Source organism: Microcebus murinus, chromosome 10 (genome assembly GCF_040939455.1).
Source record: "Microcebus murinus isolate Inina chromosome 10, M.murinus_Inina_mat1.0, whole genome shotgun sequence".
Classification (NCBI taxonomy): domain Eukaryota; kingdom Metazoa; phylum Chordata; class Mammalia; order Primates; family Cheirogaleidae; genus Microcebus; species Microcebus murinus.
The window spans coordinates 7758776-7776162 of NC_134113.1; the positions used below are offsets into that span (position 1 = coordinate 7758776).

The following is a 17387-nucleotide window of genomic DNA, read 5'->3' on the forward strand; positions in this document are numbered from 1 at the left end:
TTGAGGTTGCTGTGAGCTAGGCTGACGCCACGGCACTCACTCTAGCCTAGGCAAGAAAGCGAGACTCTATCTCAAAAAAAAAAAAAAAAAAAAAAAAAAAAAAGAGGGAAAAGAAACAGCTACGTCAACCCCATTAACAATTTGGCTTATCTTTCTCAGACTGCACATTTGTTACTTACATTCGCCCATTATGTGCATCTTTCTAGGCCAATACATAGACCTACTATAGCCACTCTCTGATTATGTAATGAATGCAAGTTCTTTGGGAGAAAAAAAATTCAGACTCTATAAAAATAGGAAGATGAGAAATTTTAAATCCTCCCATAATCCTTTCTTTTACCCATATTAATTTTCTCATACAAATATGAAAGATACAAATGAATTTAATGTATCACAGGTATTTAGCAATATAGTATCGGGGCAGTTTTAGAATGTTTCTAATGTTTCAACAGCATAAATTATGCTACTATGAATATTTCTGTGCAATTGTAGCTTTTTTTCTCTTTTATTTATTTGTATATATATTTTTTCTTTTTCTTTTATTATTTTCACAGAACTGCTTTCCAAAGTAATTGTAGCATTATTGTGTGAAATTAAATTCCCAGAAACAGAATAATTCAATTTAAGGACTTCTCACCAACAGCCTACTGCAGGGTCATGTTCCTGCATAGTCACTAACACCCATTCTATACTTTAGAGACTCAAATGGTCTCTACTGATTTGGTTACTTGTTTAATTCTTATATGTTTCATGCTCCCCTATCCACAAGTCATATATTAAGGCAATTAGTACCTTTAATATTGAAAATACTTTCCTTGGTTTGCCCATTAATTGTGTGTAGTACCTTCTGTTGTCGTTCCTTTTCTTTAAAGCTTTCAAGTAGTGTATAGAGGCCTTTCTCAATTCATTTTACATTTTCTTCAATATTCTGTGTAATACTTTTAATATTTTTTAAAGTTTAGAAACTTCTTACTCTTCTATGATTAATTTCTGTGTATGGAATAAGGTAAGGATCTCACTCTACATAACGTCATATTCAGTATGAGCTAAAAGTTAACATACATTTAAGGCTATTCGTTTCCGGTAATACTTATTCCGGAGTACAGAAGTACTATACAATTTTTAATGTAACATTAGAATATGCATTTTTTTTTCTTTGAGACAGAGTCTTGCTGTGTTGCCTGTCGCTCGGGCTAGAGTGCCAAGGTGTCAGCCTAGCTCATACCAACCTCAAACACCTAGGCTTAAGAGATCAATCTTCCTGCCTCAGCCTCTCCAAGTAGCTGGGACTATAGGCACACACGATGATGCCTGGCTAATTTTTTCTATTTCTAGTAGAGACAGGGTCTCAAACTCATGAGGTCAAGTGATCCTCCTGCCTTGACCTCCCGGAGTGCTAGGATTACATGCATAAGCCTGGCCTAGAACGTAATTTTTTTTTGAGACAGAGTCTTACTTTGTTGCCCAGGCTACAGTGAGTGCTGTGGCGTCAGCCTAGCTTACAGCAACCTCAAACTCCTGGGTTCAAGCGATCCTACTGCCTCAGCCTCGAAAGTAGCGGGGACTACAGGTATGCGCCACCATGCCTGGCTAATTTTTTCTATATGTATTTTTAGATGGTCAATTAAGTTCTTTCTATTTTTAGTAGAGACAGGGTCTCACTAAGGCTGGTTTAGAACTCCTGACCTTGAGGAATCCGCCCACCTTGGCCTCCCATAGTGCTAGGATTACAGACATGAGCCACCATGTCCGGACTACAACGTAATTTAAATATCCCAAATTTCACCCAGAAGTTGAATAAATTTTACCAAAACCAAGTATCTAAAATGTGTCCACCTGTCTCTATATCTTTACTTCCTACCCAAGTTTGTATTGTGTATGGAAGCAGTCTCCTGAACTCGAATTGTGACTTTCTCATTCCTGAACATTTATTCCCCTACCTACTCAAGAAGTACATGTGTATTTTCCCTTGCTACTGGTCCTCCATGTATACTATTCCTCTGCCAGAAATGTTGTTCTTCCTAATTCTTTCCACATCATGGTCCAATTAGAAAATAGTATACTGGGCACACTGCAGTTGTGATAAGGCTGCTAAAGGCCACTGGCAGCCAATGATTCTCCACTTATGACTTCAAGGACTGAGGAAACTTCTCAGCCCATCCTATCATCAATTGATAGAATAAGAGCTGCTACCTGCTGGCTCAGTTGGCACTTAGAGGCAGTCAGCATTCCCTAACTCAAATATAGGTTTTCCCTATCACAATGTTCCTCATAGCACTTAAACAGCAAGTGTAATTCCACTACTGTGAAACCAACTCAGTATTTCACTGCTTTGAACATAGTAACAATTCAATGAACTAGGCGGGCAATGTACAACAGATAATAGTCTTGAGGCCAGGTGTGGTGGCTCACAGCTATAATCCCAGCACACTGGGAAAGCAAAATGGGATAATTGCTTGAGGCCAAGGAGTTTGAGACCGGCCTGAGCAACACAAGAGACCAAGTCTCTACAAAAAAAAAAAAAGAATAAAAAAATTAGCTCAGTATGGACATCTCTAGTCCCAGCTACTTGGCTAAGGTAGGAAGATCACTTGAGCCCAGAAGTTTGAGGCTGCTTGTGAGCTATGATGATGCCATTGTACTTCAGCCTGGGTAAAAAAGAGATGAGGGCAAGACCTCATCTCTTAAAAATAATTTTTTTTTTTTTTTTTTGAGACAGAGTCTCACTTTGTTGCCTAGGCTAGAGTGAGTACCATGGCGTCAGCCTAGCTCACAGCAACCTCAAACTCCTGGGCTCAAGCGATCCTTCTGTCTCAGCCTCCCAAGTAGCTGGGACTACAGGCATGAGCCACCATGCCCGGCTAATTTTTTCTATATATATTAGTTGGCCAATTAGTTTCTTTCTATTTATAGTAGACACGGGGTCTCACTCTTGCTCAGGCTGGTTTCGAACTCCCGACCTCGAGCAATCCACCCGCCTCGGCCTCCCAGAGAGTTAGGATTACAAGCGTGAGCCACCGCGCCTGGCCTTAAAAATAATTTTTATAAAAGCCTTGGCTATCTAATTCATCAGGTCAAGAATAATGCTGCACCAGAAATTGATGCTGATGAAATATAATTTTATTTTATTTTATTTTGAGACAGAGTCTCACTTTGTTGCCCAGGCTAGAATGAGTGCCGTGGCATCAGTCTAGCTCACAGCAACCTGAAACTCCTAGGCTCAAGCCATCCTAACTGCTTCAGCCTCCCCAGTGGCTGGGACTACAGGCATGCGCCACCATGCCCGGCTAATTTTTTTTTCTATATATTTTAGTTGGCCAATTAATTTCTTTCTATTTATAGTAGAGACGGGGTCTCGCTCTTGCTCAGGCTGGTTTCGAACTCCTGACCTCTAGCAATTCACTCGCCTCGGCCTCCCAGAGTGCTAGGATTACAGGCGTGAGCCACCTCACCCAGCCTGAAATGTAATTTTAAAAGATGCTTCTAGGCTGGGCATAGTGGCTCATGCCTGAGAGGCCGAGGTGGGGGGATTGCTCAAGGTCAGGAGTTTGAGACCAGCTTGAGCAAGAGTGAGACCTCGTCTCTACTAAAAATAGAAAGAAATTTGGCAGGTGCGGTGGCTCACGCCTGTAATCCTACCACTCTGGGAGGTCGAGGCGCACGGATACTTTTGAGGTCAGGAATTCTAAACCAGCCTGAGCAAGAGCGAGACCCCATCTCTACTATAAATAGAAAATATTAATTGGCCAACTAATACATATAGAAAAAAAATCAGCCAGGCATGGTGGCGCATTCCTGTAGTCCCAGCTACTCGGGAGGCTGAGGCAGCAGAATTGCTTGAACCCAGGAGTTTGAGGTTGCTGTGAGCTAGGCTGATGCCATAGCATTCACTCTAGCCTCAGCAACAAAGCAAGACTATGTCAAAAAAAAAAAAAAAAAAAGAAAAAGAAATTAGCTGGACAACTAAAAATATATGTATAAAAAATTAGCCGGGCATGGTGGCGCATGCCTGTAGTCCCAGCTACTGGGGAGGCTGAGGCAGCAGGATCACTTGAGCCCAGGAGTTTGAGGTTGCTGAGCGCTAGGCTGACGCCATGGCACTCACTCTAGCCTGGGCAACAGAGCAAGACTCTGTCTCCAAAAAAAAAAAAAAAAGAAGCTTCTATGAAGTCACTGAACCTTGTCAGCTTACAAACAGCTGTTATTGGCTGCCTAGCACATGCAGCAAGTCAGTCTCAAAAAAAGGCAAAGAAACTCTGTGGGCTTTTCCTAGGGATCATTATAAGAAAAATATATCTTGGGCTCTAAAAATAATGCCAAATTATCAAAGTATATTAAATGCCATTCCTAGAAATTTTAAATATACTATTCGGCTACTGTTTTTTACTAGTGGATGAATTTATTTTCTTTGCAAAGGCAAAAGGCCTCTTAAAAACTCTAGAATAGTTACACAAGATTATACAAATTAATGGCTTCAGTTAGGAACCATTTTATTATCCATTTCTCCCCAAGAAAAATATACCAAGAGGCACTTACTAGAAGTCATTCCTGATTGTGGCTGTCCCATGTTAGGACCTGGATTCATGGAAACTGGTACCATGCCAGTAGCATTCGGTAGCATATTCTGTTTCTGTAATCTAGTCCTTCGTTTTTCTTCTAGTTCTTTCTGAATCTTGTAGATCTTCTCAGCTAGAAGGTGGTAGTATTCCGCCTTTTTGAAGTAAAATAAGAAAGATGAGGAAAAAAGAGGAACTGCCACTAGGTAAAAAATGAACTAAGAACAGACCTGTTTCATTTAATATGCTACATTTCAAAGTAGTGTCAATTTACAAAGGAAAGTTCACATGATGTAGGGAAACTGAAATACTACTTGAGATGAAAGTGTTAAGAGCTGCTTCATATTTTAGTGAACATAGTACAGAGCAAGTAGCAGCTCAGACACTTTTTAGGTTGACAGAAGGACAAACTAGATAAAGTGCCACAAGAGTGTACTCTATGAAAAAGAAAAACATAAGATTCTAGATGACATATACTTAAGAAATTCCTGTTATCTTCATTGTGCTCAGTGACAATAAGATGGGATAACTAAAGAGTGTCCTCCTCAGAAGTACAGTATTGCTTATATATGTTACATAAGAGGAGTAAATTAACCAGAAGAGATCCATTTTTGACTTTCAATAGAAAAGAAAACATGCTTACTCGATTATTTGCAGATTCATACATGTCCCCTTCAACTTTCCGAGCATATGCAACTAGGTTTTCCATCCGTCTGTCTTTTAAAGCAGCAGGATCCGGAGTAGGAAATATGGCTTGAACACTAGAAATAGAAAATTATACCACTGTAATACTGTATCAGTTTTTCTTACATGTCATAGAAATATACCATACTTTAAAATTTTTTCTTCATTAGTATTTTCCTGTTTTTATACTACAAACACATAAAGGAAAAATAACAGAAGACTGATATGTATTCAAATCTAAAACCTACTGAAATGAAACACTTTGTGATAAAGAAAGGATTTTTCTGAAGACAATGTAAGATGTACCTCCATAAAAAATAACTCTCTGGTCCCTGTCCCTCTAAATATAGAGCAAAATATTATACTGTGCTGCATTAAAGTGAGAAAAACTGACCTGTGTCATAGTATAAGAAGCAAAAGCCTTCAGATCTGTCTACGCTCCTAAAGCTTATAAAAATAAAACCTAATAATCACTCCAATACTATACAAGGTCAAAAACTTGAATTGAGGGAGCAGAAATGCATAGTGATTCTGTACTGAATCATTAGATTCAAAGTTTTTCATATTCTTGCAATTCCCTTTAAAATGTCTGCCACCAGTATTTCTTATGATTGACAAATGTGGAGCACATTTTCTTAGGACCTCTTGAGACTATGTCCCCCCTGGCTGGTAACACACATTCAGTTCAGAATAAACCTCTTTAAAAATTATTTTACAGAGTTTGGGTTCTTTTCCATTGACACTTGTATGTTTTGTTTGTCACAGTACCCCTGGGACTGAGCAAAAAGTAATGAGCTCCATCTAGGCATATAATAAATATTTATGGAACCACTGACAATGTAAGGCAACATAAACTCACTTCCAAGAATTTTTAAAATGTGAACATACTATAAGAATTACTAAAACAAGAATCACTTAAAAATTGACAAATGTGATTTTTAGACACAATTTTATTACTTGGACATCTCATGTTTAGTTGTATGGTATTGAAGGAATCAGACTGAGAAGACATAAATGGAATTTTGTTTTTTTCTTTTTTGAGACAGGGTCTTGCTCCGTCACTCAGGCTGGAGTTCAGCTCAATCACACTCACTATAACCTTTAACTCCTCAGTTTAAACAATCCTCCTGGCCACAGTCTCCTGAGTAGCTTAGATTATAGGCATACACCATGATCCCCAGCAAATTTTTAAATGTTTTGTAGAGATGGGGTCTAGATACTGGTCAGGCCAGTCTTAAACTCTTGGCCTCAAGTGACCCTCCTGCCTCAGTCTCCAAAAGTGCCAGAATTACAGGAATTAGCCACTGCACCTGGCCTATATATGGAAGTTTAGAAGAATACTTGAGTTGGTAGAAAATTCAGAAGCATATTAAACTTTTAATGTCAAGTCAAATAATCAATTCCAAATAATCTATCATTTCTGTCTATTAAATAAGTTCCTAAGCAATTCATCACAACATAACAGCTTGGTTATTTGTTATTATTTCCTTTCGTTAAACTTGTGGTACACTTTCCTTATCAAATTGCAGTTATTGGCACTACCACTTAAAAATTCCTAAATGTCCATAGGACATATCTATTAACTGATTAAAATTAAACAATTCCTAAATTAAACTCAGGTATTCGTTGACTATGTAACATAAAAATGATAGTTTTTGGCACATGGTTCCAAGTCAATAAAATAATACGGATAAAATAAAGGAGATCCTGCTATGAAATAGAGGTAACTTTCTGTAAGGAAAAAAATCTGTTTTCTCCTGGAAAAATTGCTGCATTGTGTTTGAACAGTAAACTCCAATCAAGAAGGTCCAAGCTCTACCTTTATGATTGTGAGCACATTACATTTTACCACTCTGTGTGTGTGTCCCTTGTCTTGTGACAAGAATTCTTGAGTTTAAATAAAAATGGAGTTTGTGAGAGAGAGTATCTGGCATACATCAACATCACAACAAATAGTGCAGAAGGTATTTCATGAACTGCTATGTGCACACTTGGAGAACCAGAAGACCACAAAGAGACCATCCTACCAGATTCAATTTGGCAACATTATAATTGTTTTACCAAGAATAACAGAAAATGATGTTATCACTGCCATAGTACAATGATCTGAGGCCGAGTTTTTCTTATGAAATGTGAGTTGACAATTTTTAGTGAATCTGTTATAATTACTGGCACTAGGCAGAATACTTCAGTTTGTACCCTGTTAAAGCTAAAAGACTCCTTTTAAAAATGACGGAGAAAACAAAGTATATGAAGTAGAAAACAGAGAATAAAATGTAAGAATCAACATCAACAGTCAGGCTATAGAAAAACCAATAATCCTCTGGCGATCAAATGCCCAGCAGATTGGAAGCATGTTTAATGACATCTTGTTACAAATGAGACACATCTAAAATCTTACTTACAGTTTGTGAACAAGATGATTTCGAAGATCCTGAGTAATATCTTCATGCCATTGTTTCCGAATTCCAGTACTGGATGGTTGAGCTGCTGTTGGCATAGGACCCAGGGAGGCCACACTAGCATTTTCACTCATCATTGGGCTTTAAAAAGGAGACATCGAATAGTCAAGAAGAGTCCCAGAAAGATGATCTCATTTAATTAGAACTGACAATGATTACTGCAATGGGTCTAATACCCTATGACAAGTCTATTTGCTATAAGGAGTTTGGGTGCATGTGTGTGACCAGTTATAGTGTCTACGTTTATATACTTGTGTGAGAAAAAAAGAATTAGATTTCTGTGTATGGAGGGGAAGAAGAAGTCTTGTATATAGAAAACAAGTCTTGTGTTACTAGACTAAGCTATCACTTGTGACACAGCTTATCTCAGAGAACCCCTTGGGTAATGGACAAATTCTTAACACTGCGGTAGAGCAAACCCATTTTTTATGCAGCTGTAAACTTGAAACTTCTTACTGTATTTGGGAAGGTGTAGGTTACCCCTGATCATTGATACAATTTCAAGTAAGGCAGTAGAAAGAAGAGAAAATGGATTCAATCAAACATCCTGCTTGTCATCATTCATGAAGGACATCCTCAAATCAAGGAAATTAAATTAAAAAACTACTCAAATAAGCAATTATTAACAAGTATTTTAAAATGTGCCACAGGACGCAAACCAACATAAAACTTACTTTTGATTATTTATGGCTGAATGCAACATTGAGTCAGAAAGAAGATTTGGCGTTTGAACACCTACACCTCCATTTACTCCCATAGGACTAGCACCTAAGGCAAAACAAAACAAAAAGACAAAACACCCACCATATAATAAACTCCATAATCAAAGTAAAGAACCAAATAACAATTGGAAAAAATACTAGCAGCATATGCAACAAATAGTTATCAAGAATATAATTAGCAAGGGGGCAGAGGGTACAAGGGCAATATACGTAACCTTAACATTTGTACCCCCATAATATGCTGAAATAAAAAAGTAATATAATTAGCAATACATATATAAAAGCTAGTACATGAAGTACCCCTACAAACTAGTAAGAAAAAGACAAACAATCCAGTAAGAAAGTAACAGGCAATTCACAGAAGAAGAAATACAGGCCAGATGTGGTGGCTCACATTCACATGAAGCCAAGAGTTCAAAAAGACAAGCCTAGACAACACAGCAAGACCACATCTCTTAAAAAACAAAAACAACCACCCCCCCAAAAACAAACCAACTTAAAATTTATCTGTTGTTATAGCTACTTGGGAGGATCACTGGAGCCCAGGAATTTGAGGCTGCAGTGAGCTATGATAATGCCACTGCACTCTACCCATAGTGACAGAGTGAGACTGTGTCAAACAAAATAGTCACCTAGAACTAAACTTCTTTCATTTAAAATAAAAAGGAAAAAGAATGCATGAAAGTATTACCTTTACCTTAAGTCTGTGTCCACTAAAGAATTAGAAGGAATCTAGAAAATTTAAATTACTATGGAGGAGGAAGATACATCTTTTATGGCTCTAATTTTCACAAAACATTTTCCTCTTAGATTTTTAATTACATATCCAATCCATCCTCTTGTCAGGGTCCCTGAAAGTATGTTTGGGTTAAAAGAGCATGGGTGAGGCCGGGCGTGGTGGCTCACGCCTGTAATCCTAGCACTCTGAAAGGCCGAAGCAGCCGGACTGCTCGAGGTCAGGAGTTCAAAACCAGCCTGAGCAAGAGTGAGACCCCGTCTCTACCATAAATAGAAAGAAAATAATTGGCCACCTAATATATATATAGAAAAAATTAGCTGGGCATGGTGGCGCATGCCTGTAGTCCCAGCTACCTGGGAGGCTGAGGCAGCAGGATTACTTGAGCCCAGGAGATAGAGGTTGCTGCGAGCTAGGCTTACGTCATGGCACTCACTCTAGCCTGGATAACAAAGTGAGACTCTTGTCTCAAAAAAAAAAAGAAAAAAAAGAAAAGAAAAGAAAAAAGAGCATGGGTGAGACTTGACAACAATACCACTTGGAGTCCAATCTTGGAAAAACATCAAAGACAAACATTTTAGGTTGCTGAGTAAATGGAAAGAGACCCAATAAACTGCCTTTGGTTATGGGATAAATAGCTTGCATCCTTAGGGAATACAGTATGGTATCATTCATGGATTTTGCCTATCAGATTAGGCCTGATCCTGTAGTACCATCCTCAAATAATCAAAAGGGTAAAATAATTTAGATTTATCAATGAAGAAAAGAATTAATCAATTTCTTTACCCTTTCTACTAATATATACGCTTCTAAACTAAGGCCAAGTTGCAACTCCAGGGTCATGTTTCTTATTATCAATAATAGCATGAAATGACTCTACCAATAATAAAATTGATTATAAAATATGAGAATCCCTTTAAGCACCTAAAAAAAGCCATGCACAGTCAAAAACTCTGGGTGCAGTCATCAGTCAAAAGTATAATATTTGCGTTAAAGTACATCAAGTTTGGTGTGAAATGAAAAAACAATCAGTCATATATTCATAAAATGTAAGTACTTTCCGAAAATCCTCTTAAAGACTGGAAAATTATAACACAGTAATGGTGACTCCATTTTGATATTCACCTCTCTCTCTCTCTCTCTCTCTCTCTCTCTCTCTGTGTCTCTCTCTCTCTTTAAAGACAGAGTCTTATTCGGTCACCAAGGATAGTGCGCTGTGACGGCAGCCTAGCTCACAGTAGCCTCCAACTCCTGGGCTTAAGTAATCCTCCTGCCTGAGCTTTCTGAGTAGCTTTGGGACTACAGGCATGCACCAACACACTCGGCTAATTTTTCCATTTTTAGCAGAGACAGGTGTTGGTCTTGCTCAGGCTGGTCTCAAACTCTGGACCTCAAGCAGTCCTCCTGCCTTGGCCTCCCAGAGTGCTAGGATTATAGGCGTGAGCCACTGCACCCGGCTAGATATTCACTTTTTTCATTCATTATAGAGGCTTTAGGAAACTCTTAAGAAGAAAATGAAAATACAAGGGATAAACTCCATAAAACAAACAGATTAGACTAATGACTTTTTAAAAGGTTTGATATTAAAGAAAAAACACTTCATATGTAGGCTTTTGTTTATTTGTGTGGTATCTGATGAACAGAAACAATGAGGGTAGTAGAGTCTGAAAAGCAGAGCATATATTGCGTGTTCATTCTGATTTCAAAACTGGACATCAAGATGGGACCAAAACCAACAAAAGAAATCAACGTGGTTTCTAGAGGTTTTTTGTCAGAACAATGATTATTACTACAAGGATACTAATTAACTGAAGAACTAGAAATAAATGGAAAGAAACTTGATTAATCCTAAATGATTCCTAAAGAAAAAGACCCCGAGAAAGGGGGAAAAAGAAATACCAGGAAACTATTGTTTAAAAAATGGCAAGTATAGGCCGGGCACAGTGGGTCACGCCTGTAATCCTAGCTCTCTGGGAGGCTGAGGGGGGCAAATTGTTCAAGATCAGGAGTTCAAAACCAGCCTGAGCAAGAGCAAGATCCCGTATAAGAAAGAAATTAATTGGCCAATTAATATATATTGAAAAAATTGGCCGGGCATGGTGGTGCATGCCTGTAGTCCCAGCTACTTGGGAGGCTGAGGCAGGAGGATCGCTTGAGCCCAGGAGTTTGAGGTTGCTGTGAGCTAGACCGACGCCACGGCACTCTAGCCCAGAGAAGAGAGTAACACTGTCTCAAAAACAAAAAACAAAAACAACAACAACAAAAAAAAAACCACAACTGTTTCAAACGGCACATTATTTTTCCTGCCAGATATATGGAAATCAATGTTAACAATAACCACACTCATATGTATACATTACAAACCAAAACAATATTTCATTAAATCAAAACAACAATGGCCAGGCAGGGTGGCTCACGCCTGTAATCCTAGCTCTCTGGGAGGCCGAGGTGGGTGGATTGCTCAAGGTCAGGAGTTCGAAACCTGAGCAAGAGTGAGACCCCAGCTCTACTATAAATAGAAAGAAATTAATTGGCCAACCAATATAGATAGAAAAAAAAAATATTAGCCAGGCATGGTGGTGCATGCCTGTAGTCCCAGCTACTCGGGAGGCCGAGGCAGCAGGATCGCTTAAGCCCAGGAGATTGAGGTTGCTGTGAGCTAGGCTGACACCACAGCACTCACTCTAACTGGGCAACACAGTGAGACTCTGTCTCAAAAAAAAAAAAAAAAAAAAAAACAAAAAAAAAAAACAAGGGCTGGGCGCAGTGGGTCACGCCTGTAATCCTAGCACTCTGGGAGGCTGAGGCAGCCGGATTGCTCAAGGTCAAGAGTTCAAAACCAGCCTGAGCAAGAGCGAGACCCCGTCTCTACTATAAATAGAAAGAAATTAATTGGCCAACTAAAATATATAGAAAAAAAAATTAGCCGGGCATGGTGGCGCATGCCTGTAGTCCCAGCCACTGGGGAGGCTGAGGCAGTTAGGATCGCTTGAGGCCAGGAGTTTCAGGTTGCTGTGAGCTAGACTGATGCCAGGGCACTCACTCTAGCCTGGGCAACAAAGCAAGACTCTGTCTCAAAAAAAAAAAAAAAAAAAAATTTTTTTTTCAAAAAATTAAACATGTACTGTGCAAAAAAACCACAAAGAGACTGTAATAAATTAAGGAGTTAATTTTCCACTTATAGATGTCGTTCACACACAACCAGTATCACATTACTAGTATGACACAAACTTACTCATGTTGCTCATGGGCCGCATGCCTTGGGGAGACTGCCCAGACTGCTGATTCTGCTGGTTCTTCGCTTGCACCTGGGGTTGTGTCGGCATCTGATTTACTTGATAGGGTAGTCCAAGAGCTGCATAGGCTCTCTCTATAGAGCTAGGGTCAATCTGACTAACAGTGCTTAGGCTGGGGGTAGACTGTTGACCCACTCCTAGAGAGCTAGGATTTCCAAGTCCAACGGGTGCTCCAGTCAAAATTGCTAGAAAAAACAAAAATATGGTATCACAACATTAAAGCTGGCAGGAAAAAAAGACTAACATGTTTGAGTTAATTTCAAAATACATGAAATATTCACATGCTTATGAAATACCTCTCATCTCCCGTAATTTACTTGAAAAAATTTCCAGATGCAGAACTGGACTGGACCAGAACTGGTCCTTTGAACCAAGGACCTTGTTGGTATAAAAGGCTTTTGATCCCAAGCACCAAACAGCCTTCCCACAGGTTGTATCAATCTTTCCACCAACAGTGTATAAACGCTTTGGAGCCATAAAAATATCAAAACCAGGCAACATTTCTGCCAACATGACAGGAGAGAAATGGCACCTTATTTCAATTCTTAATACAGAACTCTTCTGGATTTTCTCCCCTCTAGTGAATTCTCTATTCTTATTCCCAATTTCATACTAGGCTACTTATATTTTTTTCATAAATTTATAAAACTTAATTCCATATTCACATGTTGTACATTTACTTCTGAAATTTGTCTTTCAAGCCTAAATGTTTTTTTGTTTTTTTTTGAGACAGAGTCTTGCTTTGTTGCCCAGGCTAGAGTGAGTGCCGTGGCATCAGGCTAGCTCACAGCAACCTCAAACTCCTGGGCTCAAGCGATCCTGCTGCCTCAGCCTCCGGAGTGGCTGGGACTACAGGCATGTGCCACCATGCCCGGCTAATTTTTTCTATATATATATATATATTAGTTGGCCAATTAATTTCTTTCTATTTATAGTAGAGACGGGGTCTTGCTCTTGGTCAGGCTGGTTTTGAACTCCTGACCTTGAGCAATCCGTCAGCCTCAGCCTCCAAGAGAGCTAGGATTACAGGCGTGAGCCACCACGCCCGGCCAGCCTAAATGTTTTTGTTGTTACAGAGATGAGGTAGCTGCATTTTAAAACATAATCTTTTTACTTGTGACTTGTCTTTTTCTTTAGACAGGATCTAACTTTGTTGCCTGGGTTAGAGTGCAGTGGCATCATCATAGCTCATTGCAGCCTTGAACTCCTGGGCTCAAATGATCCTCCTGCCCCAGCCCCCCAATAGTACTGCCCCAGCTGGTACTATAGGAATGCAACTGGCTAATTTTTAAATTTTTTTGTAGATACATGGTCTTGCTATGTTGCCCAGACTGGTCTCGAACTCCTGGCCTCAAAGTAATCCTTGAGCCTCAGCCACATCAAATGCTGAGATTATAGGCATGAGCCACCAAGACCAGTCTGATTTGCTTGTTACTAAGAAAAACTCTTTTTTATCCCAAGAGTATACAAATAATCTGAATTTTCTATTCAATCGTTGGGATATGTGGATCACAGCTATAAGAGTAACCTGCCCAATCCCATAGGATTGATCTTTAATATTCACATGTTGGGCCTGGCGCAGTGGCTTATGCCTGGAACCCTAGCACTCTGGGAGGCCAAGGTGGGAGGATTGCTTGAGCTTAGGAGTTCAAGACCAGCCTTAGTAAGAGTGAGACCCCGTCTCTACTAAAAAATAGAAAGAAATTACCTGGACAACTAAAAATATACAGAAAAAACTAGCTAGACATGGTGGCCCATGCCTATAGTCCCAGCTACTCGGGAGGCTGAGGCAGGAGGATCGCTTGAGCCCAGGAGTTTGAGGTTGCTGTGAGCTAGGCTAACACCATGGCACTCTAGCCCAGGCAACAGAGTGAGATACTGCCTCAATAAATAAATAAAATTTGTATGTTTAATAAATTCTCCTATTGCTGTTTACATAGAAGAATATTGAGAGTTCCTGGATTTTATTTTAGGTACCAAGTAGTCCAATTCTATGCACTAACATGAGGTTTAGTAGGAAGAAGAAAATGTAAAAGGGAAAATACCATTTCTTCAACATAGTATGACAGCACCAGGTACTCATAGGAACCTCTAAGAATACTGTTGGCATAAACTTTCAGAAGACTTCATTACTTACACTGTTGATTTCTCTTATCCCCAGCATTTTTGAGGGGGAGACACACAGGACAATCATGCCTTGTACAGTTCTTCCAGTGGGAAATGATTTGTCGAGAAGACGCACAGTGTGCCACTAAAGAGAAGAAAACATTTTCTCTAGAGCAGGTTGTTTTTCACATTAATAGCAACTAATTAATAATAAGTGCTACAAATGTATTAACTTATTTCATCTTCGTAACAACACAATAGGTTAGTTCCTATTAATACAGAATTTAACAGCAGAGAAAACAGTCAAAAATCGATTAAGTCATTTGCACACAGTCACAGAGTACCCAAAGTGAGATTCTGACTCAAGCAGTCTGGCTCTACAGCCCTTGTTTTCACCACTATTCTCTATAAACTACTTAGTTCTAAGTAAAGATATTCCAAACCAATATTATGACACACATGCCTATACAGAGCTTTTAATAAGTACACAAATTATATTACATTAGGTAAAACTAGTTGAGTTAAAGTGTACTAAATTGGGTATTTGCCTATATGACAATTTGTAAACCCTCAATAATATGTATGGTATGCTGTGCTGAGGCAAACCAAAGTCTGTTGAGGATCACAACAAAAGAGAAGACCTTTAAAATTTCTCCTAGGCTGGTCACGGTGGCTCATGCCTATAATCCTAGCACTCTGGGAGGTCAAGGTGGGAGGATCACTTGAGCTCAGGAGTTCGAGACCAGTCTGAGCATGAGCGAGACCCCATCTCTACTAAAAATAGAAAGAAATTAACTGGACAACTAAAAATATAGAGAAAAAATTAGCCGGGCATGATGGTGCATGCCTGTAGTGCCAGCTACTTGGAAGGCTGAGGCAGGAGGATCGCTTGAGCCCAGGAGTTTGAGGTTGCTGTGAGCTAGGCTGACACCACAGCACTCTAGCCTGGGCAACGGAGAGAGATTGTCTCAAAACAAACAAACAAAAAACAATTTTTTTAAAGACAGACACTATTAGTAAAGTAGCCTCAAAACAGATTGCTTATAGCAGCTTTTTTCAAAACTGCCTCAAACAGAACACAGTCAACATGTTCTTTACCAAGTGAATGGATAAACTGGTGGTACATCCAGCCAATGGAATGCTCATTTTAAGAAAAATTATTTGTTTTGTTTGTTTGTTTATAGACACAGCCTTGCAGTTTTGTTGGGGCTAGAGTGCATTAGCATGATCACAGTTCAAGCAACCTCAAACCCCTGGGGCCCAAGTCAGCCAGCATTTTGCCTTATCCGCCTGAGTAGCTGGAAGCACTGGCATGAACTTCGTTAATGTTTGTATTTTTGTAGAGATGGGGTCTCGCTGTGTTGCTTAGGCTAGTCTCAAACTCCTTGCCTGAAGTGATCCTCCCAAAGTGCTAGGATTACAGGTGTCGGCCACTGCATCCGGCGTGGGATTTTTTTAATGCTTTACTGAGGTTTAAAAACTGTACATGCTTAATGTACACATTTTGATGAGTTCACCTGTAATACCATTACCAAAATCCATGTACACATGTCACCTCAAAATACACTTGATAACAGTTTCTCTTTACCCCCTGACTATAAATATTAGTTACTATGCACATTAACACCATGGGTCCACTCACCTTGGCAGGACTTGCCTGACTGGCAGTGTGTCATGTGGTTTAGGACATTCTTCATTGTGCGACAGTGGGGAAGGTTGCACTGCCTCACTTCCCCATTAGCTTGCTCCCGGCGCTGGCATTTGTGAGCATGCAAAAGGAGAACAAGCTGCTGCTGAATGAGTTTTCGCTTCTCTGGATCAGCTGTGTGTGCTCCAGAACCCATCCCTTGGGCAACTGGAGTCACCAGGCCTGGCTGCTGGACCTGCGGGGCCGGTTGCTGGCCCTAAGGAATATAACAATAAAGGTACATTTAACAGTGGATGTCATTGTGTGCTATCTCTTAATAAACAAGGTCCTGGTTATTTTCAATTAAAACCTTTATAGTTTCCTGTATGTCAGATTCCATTTTTTGACACAGAAGATTCAAATATAAATAAATGATGGCTCCTACTATCAAGCAGCTCACTTTAATAAGAAAACAAACTATGACATTACCAAGTAATATAATCAAAGTATGTAAAATATACAGAGAGTGAAAGCAAAAAGAACAACATGGTAAACTCCGGTGAGCTAAGGAAAAAAGGAGGAGTCTGAAGTTAAGAGCACATCTAAGGTTGGGTGTGGTGGCTCACACCTGTAATCCTAGCACTCTGGGAGGCCGAGGCAGGAACACTGATTGAGCTCAGGAGTTTGAGACCAGCCTGAGCAAGAACAAGACCCTGTCTCTAATAACAGAAAAACTAGCCAGGCGCAGTGGCATGTGCCTGTCAACCCAGCTACTTGGGAAGATGAGGCAGGAGGATCCCAGGAGTTTGAGGCTGCAGTGAGCTATCACAATGCCACCACAGTCTAGCCAGGGTGATAGAGGGAGACTCTGTCTCGAAAAGAAAAAAAAGAAAGAAACTGAACCCTTATCACTACCCCCCAAGATGGAAAAAAAAAAGAATAAAAAAAGCACATTCAAGTTAGATTTTAAAGAACAATGAAAAGCTTCTTGGTAGACTCAGCAGGGGTCTTTCAAGTCGGTGGAAAATTAGGTTTGGTAAACTGGAGAGAATTTAGTATTTACAATAAAAAAAGCAAAGATTTCTGAAGACAGAGATGCCATGTTTTATTCATCATTATATCTCTAGTACTTAGCTGAGTATCTGAAATACAGGCATTTATTGAACATATGATACAAAGTCAAAAACTAAAATATCTA

General features: G+C 39.5%; 1 protein-coding gene across 2 annotated transcripts in view; it reads right to left on the bottom strand.

Annotated features, from left to right (window-relative positions):
- EP300 (EP300 lysine acetyltransferase) overlaps positions 1 to 17387 on the bottom strand; it is an 87261-nt gene that overhangs the window by 38210 nt on the left and 31664 nt on the right. For both annotated transcript variants that reach the window (XM_012741780.2, XM_076006970.1), the window contains exons 4-10: positions 16205 to 16466; positions 14594 to 14707; positions 12396 to 12641; positions 8377 to 8470; positions 7646 to 7783; positions 5200 to 5317; positions 4537 to 4711 (exon numbers count right to left, since the gene is read on the bottom strand). In XM_012741780.2, coding sequence (XP_012597234.1) covers positions 4537 to 4711; positions 5200 to 5317; positions 7646 to 7783; positions 8377 to 8470; positions 12396 to 12641; positions 14594 to 14707; positions 16205 to 16466 — 1147 coding nt within the window. The remainder of the gene's footprint in view (positions 1 to 4536; positions 4712 to 5199; positions 5318 to 7645; positions 7784 to 8376; positions 8471 to 12395; positions 12642 to 14593; positions 14708 to 16204; positions 16467 to 17387) is intronic.